The sequence below is a fragment of the Zootoca vivipara genome, chromosome 12 (assembly GCF_965207765.1).
Source record: "Zootoca vivipara chromosome 12, rZooViv2.hap1.1, whole genome shotgun sequence".
Taxonomy (NCBI): domain Eukaryota; kingdom Metazoa; phylum Chordata; class Lepidosauria; order Squamata; family Lacertidae; genus Zootoca; species Zootoca vivipara.
Window position 1 is genome coordinate 24749385 of NC_142595.1, and position 20079 is coordinate 24769463.

At 46.9% G+C, this 20079-nt stretch overlaps 1 protein-coding gene across 2 annotated transcripts; it reads right to left on the reverse strand.

Moving 5' to 3' along the window:
• Nucleotides 1–162: 162 nt before the first annotated feature.
• On the reverse strand, nucleotides 163–19213 carry CDC6 (cell division cycle 6). Of its 2 annotated transcripts, none has more exons than XM_088655049.1 (12): nucleotides 19083–19213; nucleotides 16970–17155; nucleotides 15488–15748; nucleotides 14047–14246; nucleotides 12805–12980; nucleotides 11985–12091; nucleotides 10665–10804; nucleotides 9626–9726; nucleotides 5933–5997; nucleotides 4901–5118; nucleotides 3821–3961; nucleotides 163–1311 (listed from the first exon to the last, which is right to left on the reverse strand). In XM_088655049.1, the coding sequence occupies exons 2-12, from the start codon at nucleotides 17145–17147 to the stop codon at nucleotides 1225–1227; spliced, it is 1674 nt and encodes a 557-aa protein (XP_088511175.1). In that variant the 5' UTR covers nucleotides 17148–17155; nucleotides 19083–19213; the 3' UTR covers nucleotides 163–1224. The 2 variants fall into 2 exon arrangements, with proteins under 2 accessions (XP_088511175.1, XP_034992932.2); XM_035137041.3 differs by having other exon boundaries at nucleotides 18904–19117.
• Between the last annotated feature and the right edge of the window lie 866 nt (nucleotides 19214–20079).

Here is a 20079-nt window from a genome sequence, read left to right on the forward strand (position 1 = left end):
ACGAAGCCGCCACTGGGGAACGCAGCACACCACACGACACAAAGGATGCAACTTAGAAATCCTATGCAAGAGAATCTGCGCCACCCCATTGCCTAAAGGAACCAACACACAAAGTTGTGAATCTGAGCCCCAACTAAACAAAACGCACACGCCACACATCAAAACCATAATCAGGACTGTTTTAATCTATTAAAAATTTAAAAAGCATTGAGAATATAATCCATCTGTTTTTAAAAAACCAACATCTGGCTGTAAATACACATTTCAGTACATCTCAAATACTATAAACTCATGGGGTGGGGTGGGAAAGAGATGTTCTGAAATTTCCCTCACCAGGGCTGCAAGCCACTCGGGGCGCAGCGTGGAAACCCATGGCAGCATTTCATGTTAACTATAAGAATTTTTGAGTTCCACACAAAGGCATCAAACTAAGCAGCCGGCAGTTCGCAGAAGTGGCTCAGAAACGAAACAGACCAGCTCTTTGCCCCAGGCCGCAACCAGCTCCAGCTCTAAGGCTGCATCCAGGGTTCATAAACGTTAAGACGCTTGGAGACTTCAGGTTTGTGTGCCTCTCTCTCTCTCTCGCTAAGCCCCACTGCAGCTCCTGAGATGCTAAGCCTCAGCATGACTGACATCTGCTTCGCGGAAACAGCCTTGACTTCAAAGGAGCCTGCGAGAGAAGCTGCTGCCTCCTTATTTCCTCCTGTGACGTTAATGGTTTTTGTTTCTGGCAAATGGGCTCTCTTGCTGACAGCCTTCATCCTCTTTCATCTTGGGTGCTTAAGACAGGCAGACGCCCCAGGAGTGACACAAGCAGCCCCAGTACGTGTGCAGGTGGAGGGCGGGGGGGGGGGGAGATGTTAACACCGTTGGCATGTGTTTCTCCCTCCGGGATTCATAAAAAGAAAACGGGACGTGTAGGAAAGGGGAGATACCTAGGCGAAGGGTGGAAGTCCAGCTCCTAAAAATTAACTGAGTCAGCTCCATTCCATCCACCGCTTAGGATACCTTGCAGTTTTTTAAAAAAACACCCATTGGAAATATAGACAGGGCATCTTTATAACACTGATGCTGCTGGGGCCGGAGGGGGTGGGGGGGGGAGAGGAGTAGGGATAATCATAATTGTCCACCCACTGATATGTCTCATGAAATGTTTCTGGCAAGAAGTTACGGTCCATTAGTTAGGAACAGTCTGTGCAAGAAGGGAGGTGAGAGCAAGAACTGTTAAATCCCCTCAGCCAAGATGCTTCCAACCAAAGCTCCATCCTTGAGGGCATCTTCCACGTCCTTCTCTTCTATCTTCAGGAAGACCTGGGAAGAAAAGGATTTGTCAGGCTGGAAACTGGTAGTCAGCATCCATCGTTGCAAAAAGCATGGTCTCTACAGGAGGCCACTCCTTGTAGGACGCTGGAAATCACTAGGCCTCCGTAATGGGAAGATGAGGGGAGGGAATACAGGCACATCTGCTATATACAATGCCATCCAAACAGCTCCGCTTCCACCCAGTGCCCAAAGCCTGCATTGCAACGGCAGCAAAATCTTACAGCGACTCTTGCAGAATTTCCCCCACTGCCAATTCCCAAGGTCGTAGAATCATAGGATTTGGAAGCGACACCCAAGGGGCCACCTAGTCCAAACCCCTGCAAGGCAAGAATCTCAACACACAGCCTGCCATCCAATCTGAAAGCATACCAGACCCTGCTTAGCTTTGCAAATGTGCTAGCTGTTTTATTGCTGCACCACTAGAGGTGGAACATTTGTGGGCAGAGGGAGGAGGCCCAAAACCATCAGGTACAATGGGAGTCTTGTATCTTTATACTTCCTTCATCCAGCACATGCTTTCTTCCTCAACAAACCAATTTTGGCCATCAAACAAAATTCAACCATCACGGCTTCTTCTCTTGAGTTCCTTGCTCCACAGGAAGATTCCCATTGTTTGCATAGATAATATGCCATCCTGTGGCAAGCATTCCCCACCTTTTCGAAACTTCTTAGCTCAGGGCTAAGGTTTTTTTTTGGGGGGGGACAGGATAGCAGGGGGACCTCCATTATCTCAGGTGCAGCAGAGCCAATGATGCCATGACAGTCCCAAAAGTGTCCTGTGATGCTCCTGAGTCTTTTCACAGCTGCACTGGTGGTGGCAGTTCTTACACAGGCAGATCAACTGATGTCAGGGCCTGGTTGGACGCAGAGGAGTGGTGGGAGGAACCCACATGGGGAAACCCCAAGGGAAGAAAACTCAGAGCCCAGGGAGTGATGGTGGAACAATGCTGAGTGGTCAGAGGGAAGAGGAGGTTTCAGAAGGTGAAGGGATAACAGGGCTTAGGGAGCAGGAAGTGTCTGTGCAGAGAGCAGTCCAGAATCAGAGGCAGAAGCTGAAGCAGGAGAGGAGGGAGGCCAAGAGGCAGAGGAGAGTCAGGCTTGTGAAGAGGCATGGGTGTCTCTCCCACCTGCTGCGACAAGCTCCCCAACACCCCCACCCCCGTTTGTCTCCCTGAACCAGGAGAGGCATGAAGTGGGGAGTCTCTGATTGCTTGGAAAAAAACTCTGGAGAGGAGGAGACATTGCTGACCGTGGGGAGGCAGGGACCTTTAGTCTTGGCATCTGCTTCATGAGGGCAAGACCAGAGTTGCTGTGCTCATTAGGCCGGACACTCCTGTGCAGATCCTGTCTTGCTAAAAAAGTTATCTCCAGCTTACTCGGTGGCAAATTTCTGCTGGCTTGCTCCTGTCAACTGACCTGGCAAGGAACCTCTGGGTTTTGCGCTTCTGCTCCACCCCACCTTTGGGCACACCTATGTGCAAGAATGCTAACATTTAATTCTCCATTGCTTCTACACTTCTCCCTCCTATAGAAGGGTGCAGCCTCTTTTGTCAGACTGACAGGAGGGGCTGGGCGCTGTGGCTCTCCCGCTGAGCTAAAACAAAGGAGAGCAAGAAAGATGTGGCAGCTCTCCCACCAACACACCTAAGGCAGGCCGAGGAGGGAGAGACAGATGCATCCAAGGAAGCCAGCAGGGAATTTTCAGGCATCAAAGCAGCCTGGCACCCAAAGTTTTCCACAGGAGGCTGGGACCATGAACTGCTGGGGCAAATCATCACTGCTCAGTGTTATTTCTCCCACTATACTGGAGTGGTGGAATCAACATGTTTCCAGTGACTGTGCTGAGGACCAATGAAATAAGGAAACGCTGCACACTTAGTCCTTAGGGAGAGAATATATTCTTAATCTAAATTGGTGTTTCCCGAACTTGGGTCTCCAGCTGTTTTTGGATTGCAGTTCCTATCCTCCCTGACCGCTGGGTCCTGCTAGCTAGGGATGATGGGAGTTGTAGTCCAAAAATGAGCTGGAGACCCAGGTTTGGGCAAACACTGATATAAATAAAAGTAAAACCACTTTAAAAGGCAGGGGGCTAATTCCAATGCCATGCATTTCCATGGCAAAGCACACACCCCTTTCTCAAAGGTTTGTTGTAATTTGCTGAGGGACGCAAAAAATTTCGGATCTCGGCACACAATTTAGTTCTGACGTTTACTAGCAAACTGCCCCATCAAATATATTCAGCAGCCGCATATGGAGTGGGACTATTGGGTTCATCTACCATAGTACAGACAGTCCTTTCTGAGTGGTGGCGGCTCTCCTTGCATTGGGATTCTTTTAGTTAGAGGTGCTGAGATGGAACATGGGTCCTTCAGCATGCAGAGCATGTGTTCCACCACCAGATTATGGCCCTTTCTGAGGGGCGAAGGGGCCCTTGGATACTGCCCTCCCCACCCCGGCTGGAGTCCAGGCCATAGCAAAAGTAGGTCTGCAGTAGTACCTTAGTCAGACGCGCTTCTTTAGCCTTCTTCAAACCCACAATGCCTCTGGATTCCAGGAGAGCCGAAAGCGACAGGCATTCTGATTGGCCAACGGCTCCTACTTTCTGCTTGCGGCAAACCTTGCTGTAGGCCTCATGCAGCTAGGAGGAAATGCCATTGAATAAAACACAGCGTTTTTGAGTAGAGGAAACAGAAAATTGTGCATAATGTAACTTGCTCTCTAGGGCTTCCTTCAAGTGCCCCGGGGCTAGCTAGATCCCTCTTTGTGGCTTCTAAATGAATAATAGGTCTCCTGTTCATGTCCCGCACAGCCTAGCCAAAGTTGCTGGCAAAACAATACACAAGTGCTGCTCCACACCTCTGGCATATGAGCACTGCTACTACAACCCACACTGCCACAGCAAGTGGGGGGGGCAGACCATAGAGCTGGAAGGGACCCCCAAGGACCATCTAGTCCAACCCCCTGCAATGCAGGAATATGCAGCTGTCCCGTACAGGCATCAAACCTGCAACCATGGTGTTATCAGCACCATGCTCCAACCGAGTGAACTATCCAGACACACAAAACCCTTCCACCCCACAGTAGTTTAGGATGGGCAGAATAATACTCAAAGACAAGACAGAGGTTTTTAGGGTGCAATGCATATAGCCTATGCTGCACCAAACACTACTAAAAGACATTCCAAGCCGTCATCTTCCACTCAGTTCATACATAAAACTTACGTCTATAAGCAAACAGTTCTCATTAACTCCCATGGGCTTAAAAAACAAACAAAAAACAAGAACGGGAGATGGAGCCAATTCCCTTGAAGGTTTTTTTTTTGGGACTCTAGTTCTTTGTGTACTGCACGTCCCGCATAAACAGCCAAACATGTTTAAGTGGGTCCATGGTAGGACTCAGAAAAACTACTTGTGCACATCTTCCTTTGTGCTCCTGAGGACTCTGGTTTTAAGAGACGAACTCTTGTGCTGCTATTCAAAGCAAAGCCCCCTGCCAAGTAAGACTGACATAATACACTAGCAGTGGCAATTTGAAGAGGTGGGGGTGGGGGGGGGCCAGAGAGAATCTGCACACTCACCTTTCCCAGTGTGACCTCTTTGGTTTTCTGTTGCCTGGTTAAGAGCAGCAAAGAACAGACCAAGATTTTCTGCTGCAAGGGAAAGGTATTGGCATCGCCACGGCCTTCACCTAAGGCCAAACGGTCACCGTACACGTCAGAGATCACCCGGGATATGTGGGCCAGTCCCACCCGCTGGGGTACTGCTGAGTCTGTGGCTGGTTTAGAAGACGATTTGCCTGAGGACGGGATAAGTCAGAAAGAAGACAGTGAGCAGCTGAATGGAGAGTAAGGCAGTGCAGTTAGAGCTTAACAGAAAGATCCTGGCATGGGTTGTATCTTCAAAAGGCAAAGCTTCATTCCCATACGATTATTGTAATGTATACAATCTTCTTGTGTTTATATGCTGTCTTTTGGCCAAAGAGCTCAAAGTGACATAGCTAGAGTTCCTAGGCAGTCACATACTCAGGAAATGACCAGACCCAGACCAACTCGCATAGCACAGACTTAAAACAGTGTCTCTGCTCTCAATCCTGCCCATTCTGAAGCAGAAGTAACAGGTGTCTGTGCCATTCATACATTACAGCAAATGAGAAAAAGATGAGGCAAGGTGGACCCAAAGCTATTGCAACACTGCAAATTCAGAGCAAAATGTCCCTAGGTTGCACAGATTTTCAGTTCATTTTGGGAGATGCTTTGAAAACCGAAATCGCTTGTTTCCCCGCTCCCTGGATGTAGTAGTAGATTCACACCTGCATTTGCACTGCTCGAGTTACACTTAAAGCCAGTGCAGGAAAGACAAGGAGCAGGTGTTCGCCTCCCTCTGCAGGGCTGACTGCTGGAAGGGAGAAGATTTTTCCCGTACCAGCCAGCTGCACATTCCTCTCTGTCTCCCTTCACCGCTGCCCCCCACATCCCTCAGCAAGGCCTGAACAAGTCCCTGGGAAGAAATGCTACCAACTAGGGTCAGGAAAGCATTTAATGAAACATGACAGCACGGCACAGCAGCCTAGGACCTGCTCAGGGGGAAGAGCGGGGAGGAAAGCTACTTACAGGCAGGCAGCAGTTTAAGCACAGTTTGACTCTTCACATCTGACTCCACAATTTCAATGGCCCTCCTAAGGACGAGAGAAACATTTCAGACAAAGGCGTTAGTTCCCTGCTAATGCTTTTTATCAATCCCCCAACACAGGGCTGCTCCAGAATTTGTCATTAGGTTGTCCACTGAAAGGCCAATTCCATTGGGCTACCCATCCCTCAACTCTCATCTAGTCCCCTTGAATCGATGGATGGAAGACAAGGCAGCACTCACAACATATGAACAGACTGCTTATAGACACAGGTTTGTTTGGACAAATATATTGCTATTTGGAACAAGGTTATACGGAATATGGTTGGTACAATATTGAAGATATATGATACAGCACTTTTTCCCCACTTTATTTTGTATGACTGGGGGGAAACACTTTTAAATATTATTAATAATAGTAATGATAGTAATAATCATCTCCCATCTGGCAGCAGATATTCTAGCAGGCGGCAACAGTGGGACGCATGGAAAGCACGGCCCATTCCAGGGGCAGCGTACCCTGTGGTCCTCCAGAGGTTGCTGAGCACTAGGCCACCTATCATCCCTGACCACTGGCCATGCTGGCGAGGGTTGCTGGGAGTTGGAGTTCCATGACAGGTGGAGCATATGCCAAGCCAGCCTCCCCTGGCCCATTCCAGCAGCTCCGTTAGGCTTCTCCCATTTCCATTCTGGTGGCTCATTTGTAAGAAACTAGCATTTTAAGGACTTGTGCTTGAGTGTCCTTATTTTGTCCTGCTTCCCCATCCCTTTACAGCTATGGAGGTAGGGAGCAAATGGTTCGATTAAGCGTATCTTCAAAAGCAGTTGCCCAAAAAGACAGAGAGAGAAGAAGGGAGGAGACTGTGCCTGGATGTAACCGGTTATGGGTCCTGACCCATCAATGAAAACCAACAGTCTAGAAGGACTGTGTTTCTAGGCTTTTGTCTAGAAGGTACGGTACCTAACCAGTCCGTACTTTTATCATACCATGTGGCTGTTCTGTCTTTCTCACCCCAATCCTGCTCTCAAAAGCAGTGTTGAAAAGTCACAAGAGGGAAAACTATGCAAGCAAACCCCACACCCCACCACACACACATGGGAGACCTGGAGTGGCACATGCATGGCCCATTAATGGGAGCTCATTACAATCTTGCTTCTTAATGAGACTAACGCTCTATTTGTTGTAGTGGAAGCGATGCTGGAGGCAGCTCTCAACCCGAAGCCCCAGTGCCAACCACTGTCTAATTTGGGCACCCCACGGGTGGTGCGGAGCACGGTTAAATCTGTTTAAGTTGACAAATACTCAAATCAGACTAAGCTAAAATAAAACTTAGCCCAAACTAAAGATGTTTGGACACCCTAACTAGGGTTGCCATACTCCCAACATTTTTTTAAGGTCAAAGTTGCTGGACTTTTTGGGACATCTTTTGGGGGATTTTTTTTAGGGTACCCGCTTTGCCATACGTCAAAGGGAATGATCCAGACAAATCAAACTCTTCTAGTTTTCATTTATTTTAGGGAAAGATAATATATTTAATGCTCCCATTAAATTCAATGGGATCTTAACATTGGCTAAATGCTCCCCTGGAATCTGTTGTTTGATAGGTTTTGTATCAACTTTAATAAATTTATGTATTTCTCCTACTGGTTTTCAGTATTTTACAAGATTATTCATGTATTTGAATTTTTTAAAAGAAATGTAATTTATTTTAGGAAGTTTGTACATCCAAACTACTTTGTGTTGATAGTTATGACCTATGGCCAAGTCAAAATGAAATTAAAATCTGCCAGAGACAACGCTTTTATAAGAAGCCCAGCAAATGGAAACAATGTACCAACAGACCAAATTGTAACATGCCTAGCTGGAAGGTGTTGGGAGAAGAACATAATAAACAACAACTTTTACCTTGCCCATCTGACTGGGTTGCCCCAGCCACTCTGGGTGGCTTCCAACAGAATATAAAAAACACAACAAAACATCAGACATTAAAAACTTCCCGATGCAGGGCTACCTTCAGATGTCTTCAGAAAGTTGTATAATTGTTTATCTCCTTGACATATGATAGGAGGGCATTCCACAGGGTGGGTGCCACTACCGAAAAGACCCTTGGCCTAATTCCCTGAAACTTTACTTCTTGCAGTGAGGGGACTGCTGGAAGGCCCTCGGAGCTGGACCTCGGAGCTGAACGATAGGGGTGGAGACGCTCTCTCAGGTATACAGGACCGAGGGCGTTTAGGGCTTTAAAGGTCAGCACCAGCACTTTGAATTGTGCTTGGAAATGTACTGGGAGTCATGCACTTCTTTTAGGACTGGTGTTATATGGTCCTGGCAGCCGCTCCCAGTCGCTGGTCTGCCAACCACATTCCACCATAAAGTGAAAGACACACACAGGCAGCAACAAAGCCTCAACTGTGCTCAGAATATAGAAATATTCTATCTTCTGAGCACGGTTCAGGCAAGCAGTGACTTCCCCTTATGTTCCTTGGTTGGTATTTCTCTCTCTCTCTCTCTCTCTCTCTCTCTCTCTCTCTCTCTCACACACACACACACACACACACACACACCTGTTTGCTCTGCTGTAGATACTAAGGAAACTGTTACTTGCAAAATTGACAGGTCCATTTTGATATGTCAGAGAGAGCAAGAGCAAGTGGTATGTAATGGCTGCATATACCATGGTATGTGGTCCACGACCCTTTTCTTCCAATAGAATTTGGCACTTGGGGAGGAGGGCTACAATCCAAGAATTCCTGCACCAGACATCATATATGTTGGGCCCAAGAAAGGCGGCCATTGTTTCCTCCCAAATGAGCTGATGAGCCAACCTCTGAGGTCTGGCAGGGAGGTTCCTACCATGGTCTTATTTCCTTTCCAAACCTATAAGCAGCTAAACCCTATTCCACACACACGCGAGAAAGATCTGTGCCAACATCCCTGAAAAGTAAGTCGTGCCCTTCCTTCTGCCAAGGGGTCATGTCTATCATCAGCCTGTGCTAAAGTACAGTGGTAGCTCGACTTACGAAGACTATCCGTTCCGCGGCCGTATTCGTAAGTCGAGGTTTTTGGATGTCAAAGTGCGCGAACAGCGCATGTGCGAAGCGCAATTTTGCGCTTCTGCGCAAGCGCCAACCGCACACACTGCTCTGTGCAGGTGCAGACCGTGTGCGCTGGGCGTGCGCGGCGAAAAGGCTTCCAGGGTTGTCGACTTCGGAAGTCGAAGCGTTCGGATGTCGAGGTATGACTGTACGTGTTTTTACCCCCCAAAAAATTGTTGAGTCAAACAGAGGAAGAGGCAGCCACAAAGCAAATGCCTGGACAAGGTCAAGGAAGGCAGGAAGCCAACTTGCAAGGGAAAAGGAAGTACTTCTAAGCACCATAAAGATGTCTGCTTGAGAACTGTTAATGAGAGCCTTTTGCAATCCAAATGTAATTAACCAATCTATAATCGCAGCAGGGAGGACCAATTCCTCTCACCCTTCATAGGTAATGGGCTGTGAACGTTTCCAGACATTAACACAGTCAGGAACAGGAAGCACCCTCCCCTCTCACCACAAAGGCATGAAGGCTCTCCCTCCCTCTCTCAGGCAGGGGGACCAAACAGCATAATGAAGCTTTAAATCACATCCCACATGTGCTGCAATTAGCTGGGTTTCTAAGAGTGCTATATATTCTTCACCTGCAGATGTCCAGAGCCTTGCGTGCATCCCCAGAGACGGCAGAGACTTTCCGAGCACAGAACTGGATGGCTGCGTGGTCCAGCACCTGCTCCCCTGACACCTAAGGGACAAGGAGAAGAAAACAGGAGCTACAAGAGCAATCTTGGAAGCTCTGCTGTGCAACATTTTCCTGGATTCAGTAAGAAAATACCAAAAGGGTTTTGGGGGCATGTGTAAAGGCAGCTCCTTTGTAACAGCCCAAGAGCTCTTGTTTTGTCCAACTCACAGTCCTTAATCCCATCACCTGACTTCTGACCTTATTTGTCGCCACCGGGAAGGGGCATAGAAACGTAGTAACAAACAACAAGGCTGGCTAGGACTGATTTATCAGTAAATACAATGTCAGCATCCTGCAGAGGGGGGGGGGCTGAATGAAGCTCCTGGATGTGCATGTATTGCATGAAAACTGAGGGAATTTAATTGACTGCTGATCTGCTACCACGCCATGTTCAAGGTCATCATCCATCAGTTGGTTACAGATGTCTTGTAAATACATTGTCCCTTTTTGCCCAGGCTTTCCCTGATCCACAGGTTTGGACCCTCTTATTACTGAATTGCCAGTTTTATCTTTAAAAAACAAAACCCCACTGTTTCACTCTTTTATATGCTGTAATTCTATGGCACAGCAGCATCTCATTTCCCCCAAATTACTAGCATTCTGTGCCTTCCTTCACTTGACAAAGTAGCCACTGCTCCTCAAGGAAGAAAGTGGGCTGGTTCTCAAACGCAGGGAACCTGGAAAGCGCCCCTAGGGCCAAGGCACAGGAGAGGTAGATATTTTGCATGTTAAGATAATAAAATATTTAGCAGGGTTCCAGAGCAGAAGTGATTGTGCCTTCTACAGGTCATTTAGGTGTATTTTTTTATTCTCATTTCGTATTTTTCTGTTGCAAACAGCCCTGGGATCTTCGGGTGAAAGGCAGAATACAAATTTTACAACAATTACAATAACAGCAACAACAGGACAGGAATTTTGGAACTCAGCTTCTGAGATCTTACCTGCTTAAGGCGTTCCTGGAGGATGGAGGCAAGCTGGTCTTTGTTGTATGGGGGAAAGTTTAAGAGCTGTGGCCTGCACTTGGGACGGGCTTGCAGGCGGGGCAGGATGCGATCTGTGAGGTCCAGAGCATTGGCTATCCCTACCAATGAGAAAAGGTAACTTAGAGGCCTTGGGGACACCCAATTTCTATCCTTCCATACCTTTCTATCCTTCCTACCCCATGACTTCCCACTCATATAGCTTGCCTCAGAAATGCAGGGACCGCACTCTTAAAAAAGGAGATAACACAACAAAAACAAGAATTCACATACAGCTTGAAGTGTTCACCTAGAATGCTGACTTTGCACCTGCTGTCTGAAATATAGCTCCTCATACTTTGCTCTGCATTTGAGGGACCCCTCAGACTCGCAAAAGAAGTTCACGAAAAGACCTTATATTCCATCAACGCCTAGCAAATGAATATGACGGAGAAGTGTAGACCTCATATAGGCATCCCCAAACTGCGGCCCTCCAGATGTTTTGGCCTACAACTCCCATGATCCCTGGCTAAGAGGACCAGTGGTCAGGGATGATGGGAATTGTAGTCTAAAACATCTGGAGGGCCGAAGTTTGGGGCTGCCTGGTTTAAGTATTAGCTACTTTCTTGTGGCATGCTGCGATAAACTTGCACGTTCCATTAAGCCACCTGGAGATCCTGGGCTTCAGGCAATTGCTCAGCCCTAGGTCTGTATCCCATAGGCTAGTCAATGGAAGGCTGGTGGGTGGGTGGTCCTGGATTTTGTACAGGGAACTTGCTCAGGTGGCTTTCCCGTCTCCCTTCAGATGTTCGATTTCAGTCAAAGGATGCATTGAACTGATTAACGAATAACTCATTCCTCCACTAAAGGGAGTGAGGTGGGTACAATCCTACTGGAGCAAGTGCCTGATCTGGTTTGGGGAGGCCTTCAGGCCAAATGTCCTCAGCAGGTCCACACGCTCCTCACTGCCTCCTGTTGTTCCTCCTCCCTCGGCGTTCACTGGCCTTGTTGCCTTCAACATGCCATATTCATGTAGCTAAGATGGGTCCAGACAGGTGACTAGGAAGGTGGTGGCTTGCTTCTGCTTTCCAGAAACTTGTGTCTTCTGGGCCACAGAGAGAGGACAGGTGTACAAGCGGTGAATGGGAGGGACAGCGGCAGTAGCGAGGGCACTGTGGCTGTCAGTGTGTGGGTGCTTGAAGATTTCCAACTGTGCCAGCCACCCCACAATGCCAGTCCTGAAGTCATGCTCTCCTCTCTCCTGAAACATAGGATTGGGCGTCATTAACTCTCAACACTCACCGATGAGAATGAGCCGGGAGTTGGGGAGGGAAGGCCACTCAAACATCGTGTACAGCACATCCTGCCCTTTGCTGTCCAGCTGATCCATCTCATCTAATACAACCAAACTGTGAAAATGAAAGACATGAGCACGTGAACACCACCTCAGCAATGTGCTGTGTTAAGAACATCTTTTCTGCCACACTGTCGCAGCATCCAAACACCCATCAAATGCAGGTAGCCCCATGGCGCCCTTGTCACAGGGCTGAAAATGCACCTCTCATGCCAGATACCCTATGCTATTTAGGCAGGGTGGGGTAAAATATTTCAAATTATAATCACTACCTTCTTTTTTTAAAAAAGAAAAGAAAAGCAGATGATGTTTCTAGCCCTGCAGAAGACTGAATTAATCTCTCAAATTCTTAGGTCCAGAATCAAATTTTCCATTATCCAAAAGACTAAGTGCCCCCCCAGTCTGTTATCAAAATATGGGCTTTTAGATTGACACTGCTAAACTCTCTCTGAGAGCAAGGTTTACGGCTCAGCCACATATACTGCACCAAGTGCACAGCAAAGAGAAAGTGCCCAGTATAATAGGTTTTAGATATTATAGCTGTTGAAGTACTAGAATGACCATTCACACTAAACCCATATTTCTCAAAACCTCATTAAGAGACTTTTATGAAAGGTTTATAGCACAAAATGTGCCTTGCCACTCAAAACACAACAGTGACGTGAGGATGCCTGTCCGATAAAGGTTATGGCTATCCTATGACAGACTTGCTCAAAACTGGCTAGTTTTAAGAATGCCCCCCTCCCACCAGAAACGGCTTGTACTTACACCATGGGTGCACTTTCTGATGTCAACCGTTTCACCAGCCTTCTGATCACGTCACCCCTGGCTGCTTTGTCTGCTCCAGCCTGGCCCAATTGTCCAGCCATTGCTGGGAACACAGCCTGGGAGCTTCTCAGGGCCATGCAGTTTAGGACTATGGTCTGACACCCAGTGAGCTCCATCTGCCAGAGAGACAAAGGAGTGTTTTAGAGTAAATCGAACTTTGCAATAGAGTACAAGTAGTGCAAAAGAGAGACAGCAATTCCACAGACCATCACTGAGCAGAAGTACCTGCAAGGAAACCGTGGAGGACAGGAAATTACAGGAGACAACTTTCTTGTGCCTGGGGACCAATAATCCAGCATGCAGGATGGTCAGATATATTCTCTTAGGCAAAACTGCTAAGCTGCCCACATCAGGCACAAATTATAAGCATACCGCCCTGGAAAGGCAGGTCCTTGAAACCCATGGAATAGCCACGTGTTCACATATTTCTTGTAGGGGCAAAATATTTCCAATTCAGGCAGCACACCAAAGCATGGTCTATGCCAGGCATCCCCAAACTGTGGCCCTCCAGATGTTTCGGCCTACAATTCCCATGATCCCTAGCTAACAGGACCAGTGGTCGGGGAAGATGGGAATTGTAGTCCAAAACATCTGGAGGGCCGAAGTCTGGGGATGCCTGGTCTATGCCAACTGTAGCTTAAACCTCATATCAGTTTGACCATCCAAATGTTCAGCTAAACTACGGTTTAGAGTTGCTTGTCTGCTTTCATTTCCCCACTTCTTCAGCACTTCCTAAGTTCACTCCTACTTTTGGAAACAAAACAATGGTTGTCCCTATGGTTTGTCAATTCAGCTACCACACCAAACTGTAGTTAACACAAAACCAAGGTTTCTATACCCATCCTAAACCAGGGATATGATTTGCTGGCCAAATACAAACCACAGTAAAGCTTCCTTAACCTTGCTTTGGAATGTTAAAAGTGCAAGATATATAGGCAAAAAGTCTTTTATGGGAATTGGAGCATGATTGCAGGAAAAGGTTCTCACTGGGCTCCGAATTCACATAGTTCCCCCACACCTAATGGGATATGGGAGAATTCTGAAAGAAGAGTAGACCCAAAGGTGTATCATGTAATGTTAAATGCCATTTGTCAGAGCTGGGCAATGGTTCTACCGGCATCATGTTTCATAGCAAAAGTCTGAAAGAGGACCAGCATCCAAATTCAAATCCAGCAGTTTTACCTTCAAGTCCATCAGGGCCCTGTTGAGGCAGGCAGTTTTCCCAGTGCCTGGAGCTCCAGAGATATAAAGGCTTCCTGGGATCTCCCTGGAGACATGCTCCCTCAGGAATCTATGTAGAACACCTGCCTCTTTCTCCCTTGCATGCAGCTGGTCCGGAACAGCCGTGTGCAGGAGACTCTTTGCCTGCTGGTAACAGGTGCCTGTATAAACAAAATGAAGAGAGAAGTTTAGAACAACAACAACAACAACAACAACAACAACCACCTCAGTATACCTAACAAAAACTATACAATACCAATTGCACAACTTTCTTCTAACAGACGCAACAGTAGACAAAAACTGAACTGGATTTAGGAAGAGGCCTATTACTATACAGTGGAACCTCGGTTTACGAACGCAATCCATTCCACGGAGGCGTTCATAAATGGAGGCATTCGCTCCCCGAAGGCACACTTCTGTGTGCGCTGATCGCGCATGCGCATGCGCGATCTGTGCATCCGATGCCACGGAACCCGGATGTAAACACTTCCAGGTCCGCGGCGTTCGTAAACGGAGGCTTTCATAAGCAGAGGTAGTTGCAAACCGAGGTTCCACTGTAAATGAAAGATTACTTTTACTGTCTCTTTTTAAAAGTACCTTTGATTGAGCTGTTCTATAGTTGCAGCTAGCTGCAGCTGAAAGCAGATTGCTAGACTATATAGACCAGGCATCCCCAAACTGCAGCCCTCCAGATGTTTTGGCCTGCAACTCCCATGATCCCTAGCTAACAGGACCAGTGGTTGGGGAAGATGGGAATTGTAGTCCAAAACATCTGGAGGGCCGATGATTGGGGATGCTTGATATAGACCCTTGCCTATTCAAGCAAGGCGAGTCTTGTACTGCTCTGTTTTACACTACTGATGCATTGCCTTGCTTTTTTGAACACTGCCTGTAGTTGTTAAGATTGCCGACATAAGAATCAAATAAGCATGTTCAAGAAAGGACGCCATTCTAACATTAACGTTGCTAATAAAACTTACTTGCAATATTTTGACCAGCAATAAATGACTAAAGATGGAAAGCAGTATGCCAAGCCCCTATGTGATCACATCTAAACCACCAATTTCAATGGTTTATATTCCTTGGCTTCCCTCAAAGCACCCTAGGAACTGTAATTTTATGAGGTTGCTGAGAATGGTGAGAAATATTCCAACCCCTTCCATGGAACCACAGCAGCTCTTGCCTACAGGTTATGTAACAATTGAAAAAGTCTGAAAACCATTTTGAATTTATGACACAGCCATGCCTTAAGTTTTCTCATTTTGTGGGAATAACAATGAACTGGCTTTGGATTCTGAGCTCTTAAGAGACTGAATTCTTTATAAACCCATTTTTAAAAATCAAATCGACCGCAGAAGATGTAGTACCCAGTTCTTCCACCATACACGATGCTGTTACATACCTTCTTGCTTAAAGAGTCGAGTACACACCAGTTCTTTCCTTGGGTGGCGATGCTGCTGTGAAGTGTTAGGGGTTTCTTGACCACCACGAAAGGGAGAGGGAACCGAATTGCTACCCTTAGTTGGAGATTTGGGAGTTGAACACTCGTTGAAGACTAAAGCCCGGCCCTTGGGAGAAGTGGGTGGAAAGCTATTCTCTTTTTTACCCTGCTTACTCGGGGTGCAAGGCAGCAAATGGGTGACATTGCAGAGATTGTCATCTCCTGTGGGAAACAAAGACACACCATGCCAAGTTTAGAAGAAAGCAGCAGCAGAAGAAAATGAATGTGAAATACAAACAAGAACCCAGATGTAAAAGACAAGTTTGTCTGTCCTCTATTTTAACAGAGTTCATGTCTGCCATACAACATGATGCCTTTAAGATGCATTTTGTTATTTCATTTAAAGTTTCAGAGCTCTTATTATCATAGGCATCATTTAGAAGAAGCAGAAGCAGGGCCTGTCAAATGCCCCCTTATTCAGAGGAACGTTGCTGTGCTCTGCCTGCTCCTTCCCTATGGACCCTTTGCAATGTACACTTACTGCATCAACCCTACTTGTTCCAACTTACTACAGTGGTACCTCGGTTTATGAACACAATTGGTTCCGGAAGTCTGTTCATAAACTGAAGCGTTCATAAACTGAAGCGAACTTTCCCATTGAAAGTAATGGAAAGTGGATTAATCCGTTCCAGACGGTCCGCGGAGTAACCGTTCATAAACTGAAGCGAACTTTTCCATTGAAAGTAATGGAAAGTGGATTAATCCGTTCCAGACGGGTCCGTGAAGTACTTAAACTGAAGCGTTCATAAACTGAAACATGGGTGTAATTGGTTCCGGAAGTCTGTTCATAAACTGAAGCGTTCATAAACTGAAGCGAACTTTCCCATTAAAAGTAATGGAAAGTGAATTAATCCGTTCCAGATGGGTCCGCGGCGTTCATAAACCGAAAATTCATAAACCGAGGTTCCACTGTACTGCAAAAGCTCCAAATGCTGGGTTCAGAATACAAACAACCACTTCAATCTTTGTATATAAGCCTGTCTGTGGGAATATTATTGAGCAGAGCAATTATTTCAAGCAGAGTCTTCAGCAGTACACAAACAGGCCTACCCATGAATTACTTTTTATCTTTCGAGTTATGGGAAATAGACCAAATGCTTTGCAAGAAAAGAAGTCTCAGTTCCACTCACTAACTCCAGGTAGGATCCGTCCAAAACCCTGCAGCCACTACCAGTCAGTGTTGACAATACTGGGATACATGGTCTGAAGCTGTATAAGGCAGCTTTGTGTTCTTAGCTCTGGTGTTCAATCTGCGAAAATCTTGGCGTCACTTAGCAAAGTCCCATTCATTGGTTTAGTAGTGCCAAGCGAAATGGCTGAGCAGGCTTTCTCTATATGAATGTGTTAGGAAATTTTGGTTGGATGAAGAGAAAGGCAACTCACCAAGCCGTTTACGAGGGCTGAGAGGCAAGACCTGCTTCTGGGGTGAAACTGACAGTGGGGTTGTGTCCAGCTTTGAAGCCTCTCCATTCTCTAGAGGTTTGTGACACCTCCTAATCGATTTCCGCTTAGGGAATTTGATGGTGCTCTGGCTTTCAGACTGAGATCTGGTAGAAGGCATGATGAACACTGGAGTCCAAAGAGAGCAAATGAAAGAGATTTCAGTTAAGTGTGCACACACACTTTTAAATTTCACAAATAGTCTCTAACAGTTACAACTACCCTGTCCCCCCAGCAATGCCTTTCCTCCCACTAGGTGATTAACAAAATAAAGACCTGAATGGAACAGAGTACTTTCCACTTCTTATTCACCAAAAGCAGCTTAAGTCTCACATTTGGGCTTCAGGGGCTAGGCTCCCATACAGGTCTATGAACCCACACCTCTCTTTTTAGCAAGTTATTCACTATTGCCAGACGCTCTTGCCCCTAATGATTCATCATGCTCACCCCAGCACAAGCTCTTTATTTCCCATCCTTTGTTCACAACATGCCCCTCACCCATTCCTATACCTTGAAGGTCAGCTCAAGGTGAAACACTGAGGACTGTCAAGGTGATAAACCTACTCACCACCTAACATAAAAATTGTTGGCTGAAATAGTTCCAAACCCAAATTCCTGCTGGATCCTCACTCTCTGTTCCAGGAGCAGAGGCGTACTGCGTAAAAAATACTCACCCCAACCTGCCTCATTTTACTCATTTTGTGGAATCACTGTTGCTCTTTTTTATAGTGATAATTAAAAACAACAACCCTAAGACTCATTTTGCTTAGCTTTATCTGTTTTAAGTACTGTAGCCTATGTTTTTTAATGGTTATTAATACTGCTAACTAAGCAATTTGAATCTTTACTTTTTTATGATGTGTGAGCCACCTAGTGCTTTATGCCCCCAAATGATGGCCTATCAATAATTTTTGAAATATAATTAGTGCCCCTAATGGATTCCCTAAAAATATTGCTTTCCAACGCAACTCTGACACCCCTCCCCCAGAGGCTACCAAGCAGTTTCTAGAATTACGAAATGCCTACTGTGGGAGAGCTCCACAATGGGGTGAGGGAGGCTACCAAACAGATAAGCTTATACAGCACACATGTGTTCTAACTGTTTTAAGCAACCAGTTCTGGAACGAAATTAGAAGGTGGTGAGTAAGAAAAGCCCTTAGTATCCATTCCTTAAAAGGGCCTGGTAGTAAATTTTGATGCCAGAGTTGCCTGTTTTTCTCTACACTCTCCCACCTTCCTTCCAGAATCACGAGGCCTGGGGGGGGGGGGGTGTCCACTTGCTGATTTCAAAAATAAAAGTGTTGGAAATACAGGAAGAAAAGAAATGCAATTTCAAATCCCAACCACCCATCCCGCCATTTAAAAAAAACACTATTCAGTCTCCAAAAGCCACACTGAAGGACGAGGTGGCCCATGAGATCTGTGATCAGATCTCCCAACTTTTAATTACGGCGGGCGGGGGGAGGAGGAACCAGAGGGCTTTGAGTCAGAATGGGAGTGGATTCGGGGGAGATGTTTTAATATCCCCACTCGCGCTTTACCGCTCTAAATGACTCTAACCCCAAAGCGAAAAAGTGAGCCAGGTGGGTCTCACACCCCTCAGAAGAAGCAAATTGAGCGGATCCTGCTCCTTGGCGAGCGTGTCCTTAGGGCCGCAGCGCTATAAAATAAGAAGCCTTTGCAGCCGGGCGTCTCACAGACGACCCCCCTTTTTTCCTGCCCTTTCCCTATTTTTTTTAAAATATTACTTCATTGATAACAGCAGCAATAACCGCTTCGCCTCCCCTCAGCTCCCCGCGCAACCCACGAAACCCCTCTCTGTTCCAAGCGCCTCTTTACAGCCGGAGCCTCTTTCGCGCGCCAACATGCGCACCTACCGTCAACCCGAACCTGCGGAACCAAAGGGGCGCGAGGTTTCTTCCCGCAACCAACCCGCTTGACTAAATGAAGCAACTCCGCCTGCCCGCGCGTGGCCAACCGGCTCCGGCCCGCCCATTGGTTCCCCAGAGCGCGCGCACCGGACCCGCTCAGCCAATAGTCGCTCTCCGCGCCAAACCTGAAACCTTCCGTCGGCCCAACTACATCCCGCCGCAACCGCCCTGGGCGTTCCAACCAATCGCTTTCTTTCCCGTATCGCTCGGGCTTCTCCTATAGGGACCTGGTGTTGGTTTTTTCCCTCCCTTCCTCCTTCCGAGGGGCGAAACAGCGCACAGGGGATCCAACTTCCGGTTTCATTTTGGAACGTTCATCTCGCGCTCTGGGCGGGGCTTCCAAAGCCGCCAAGTTCCACAGTTAAGACTCAGGCGGCTTCTTCTGATAAAGCCTTTTCTCTCCCCCGCCCTCAAAGCTCTCGTTTGCCCCATCAGCGGACTCCAATCCCCAGAAAGCATTGCTGCAAAATCGAAGCGAGATGTTGGGAGAAGTACGCTGGGATATGTTGTCCGGAAATACGTGAGCGGCGTTTTTGTTTTTGCAGGCTGGGGAAGCAGACGCACACTAAATTCCGTGGCTGCGGCTTTCTTGAATTCCACGGCTTATGGAAGAGCAAAGGAAATAACACACTTTTAAAGATAGACTACTAAGCCCTCTTCTGTGGCCGGTGAGGCACATGAAAGGTTTTCCCCAAATGAGGGATAGGAATACATTTCTATGTGCTGCATAGCACTGACTAGAATACACTATAAAGGTGGATTAACAGTTGCTTTGTATTTCAATTGCAGTAACATAATTGAGGGCCACCTAAGAAGAGGAGCAGAAGGAATTGAGACAGGCACCATCACCCTGGTTCCATCTCCTTACTGAGCTGCTTCCAATCCTTTCTCCCCTCACAGTAGCCCTTTTACATCCAATCAAGTCAGGAAAGCAGCTTGGTGAATGAGCCCTAAACAATCTTACACCGCTGCTTCAATCAATTTATTGAAAGAAAGGGCGCAGTCCAGGTCTTGCAGAGGCACACCTGGGATCCCTCGTGCCCTTAACAAGGAATTGTATCGGCAACCCACCCCACAAAAATACCACTATAGCCACATTAGAATTTACTACATTTTACGCAA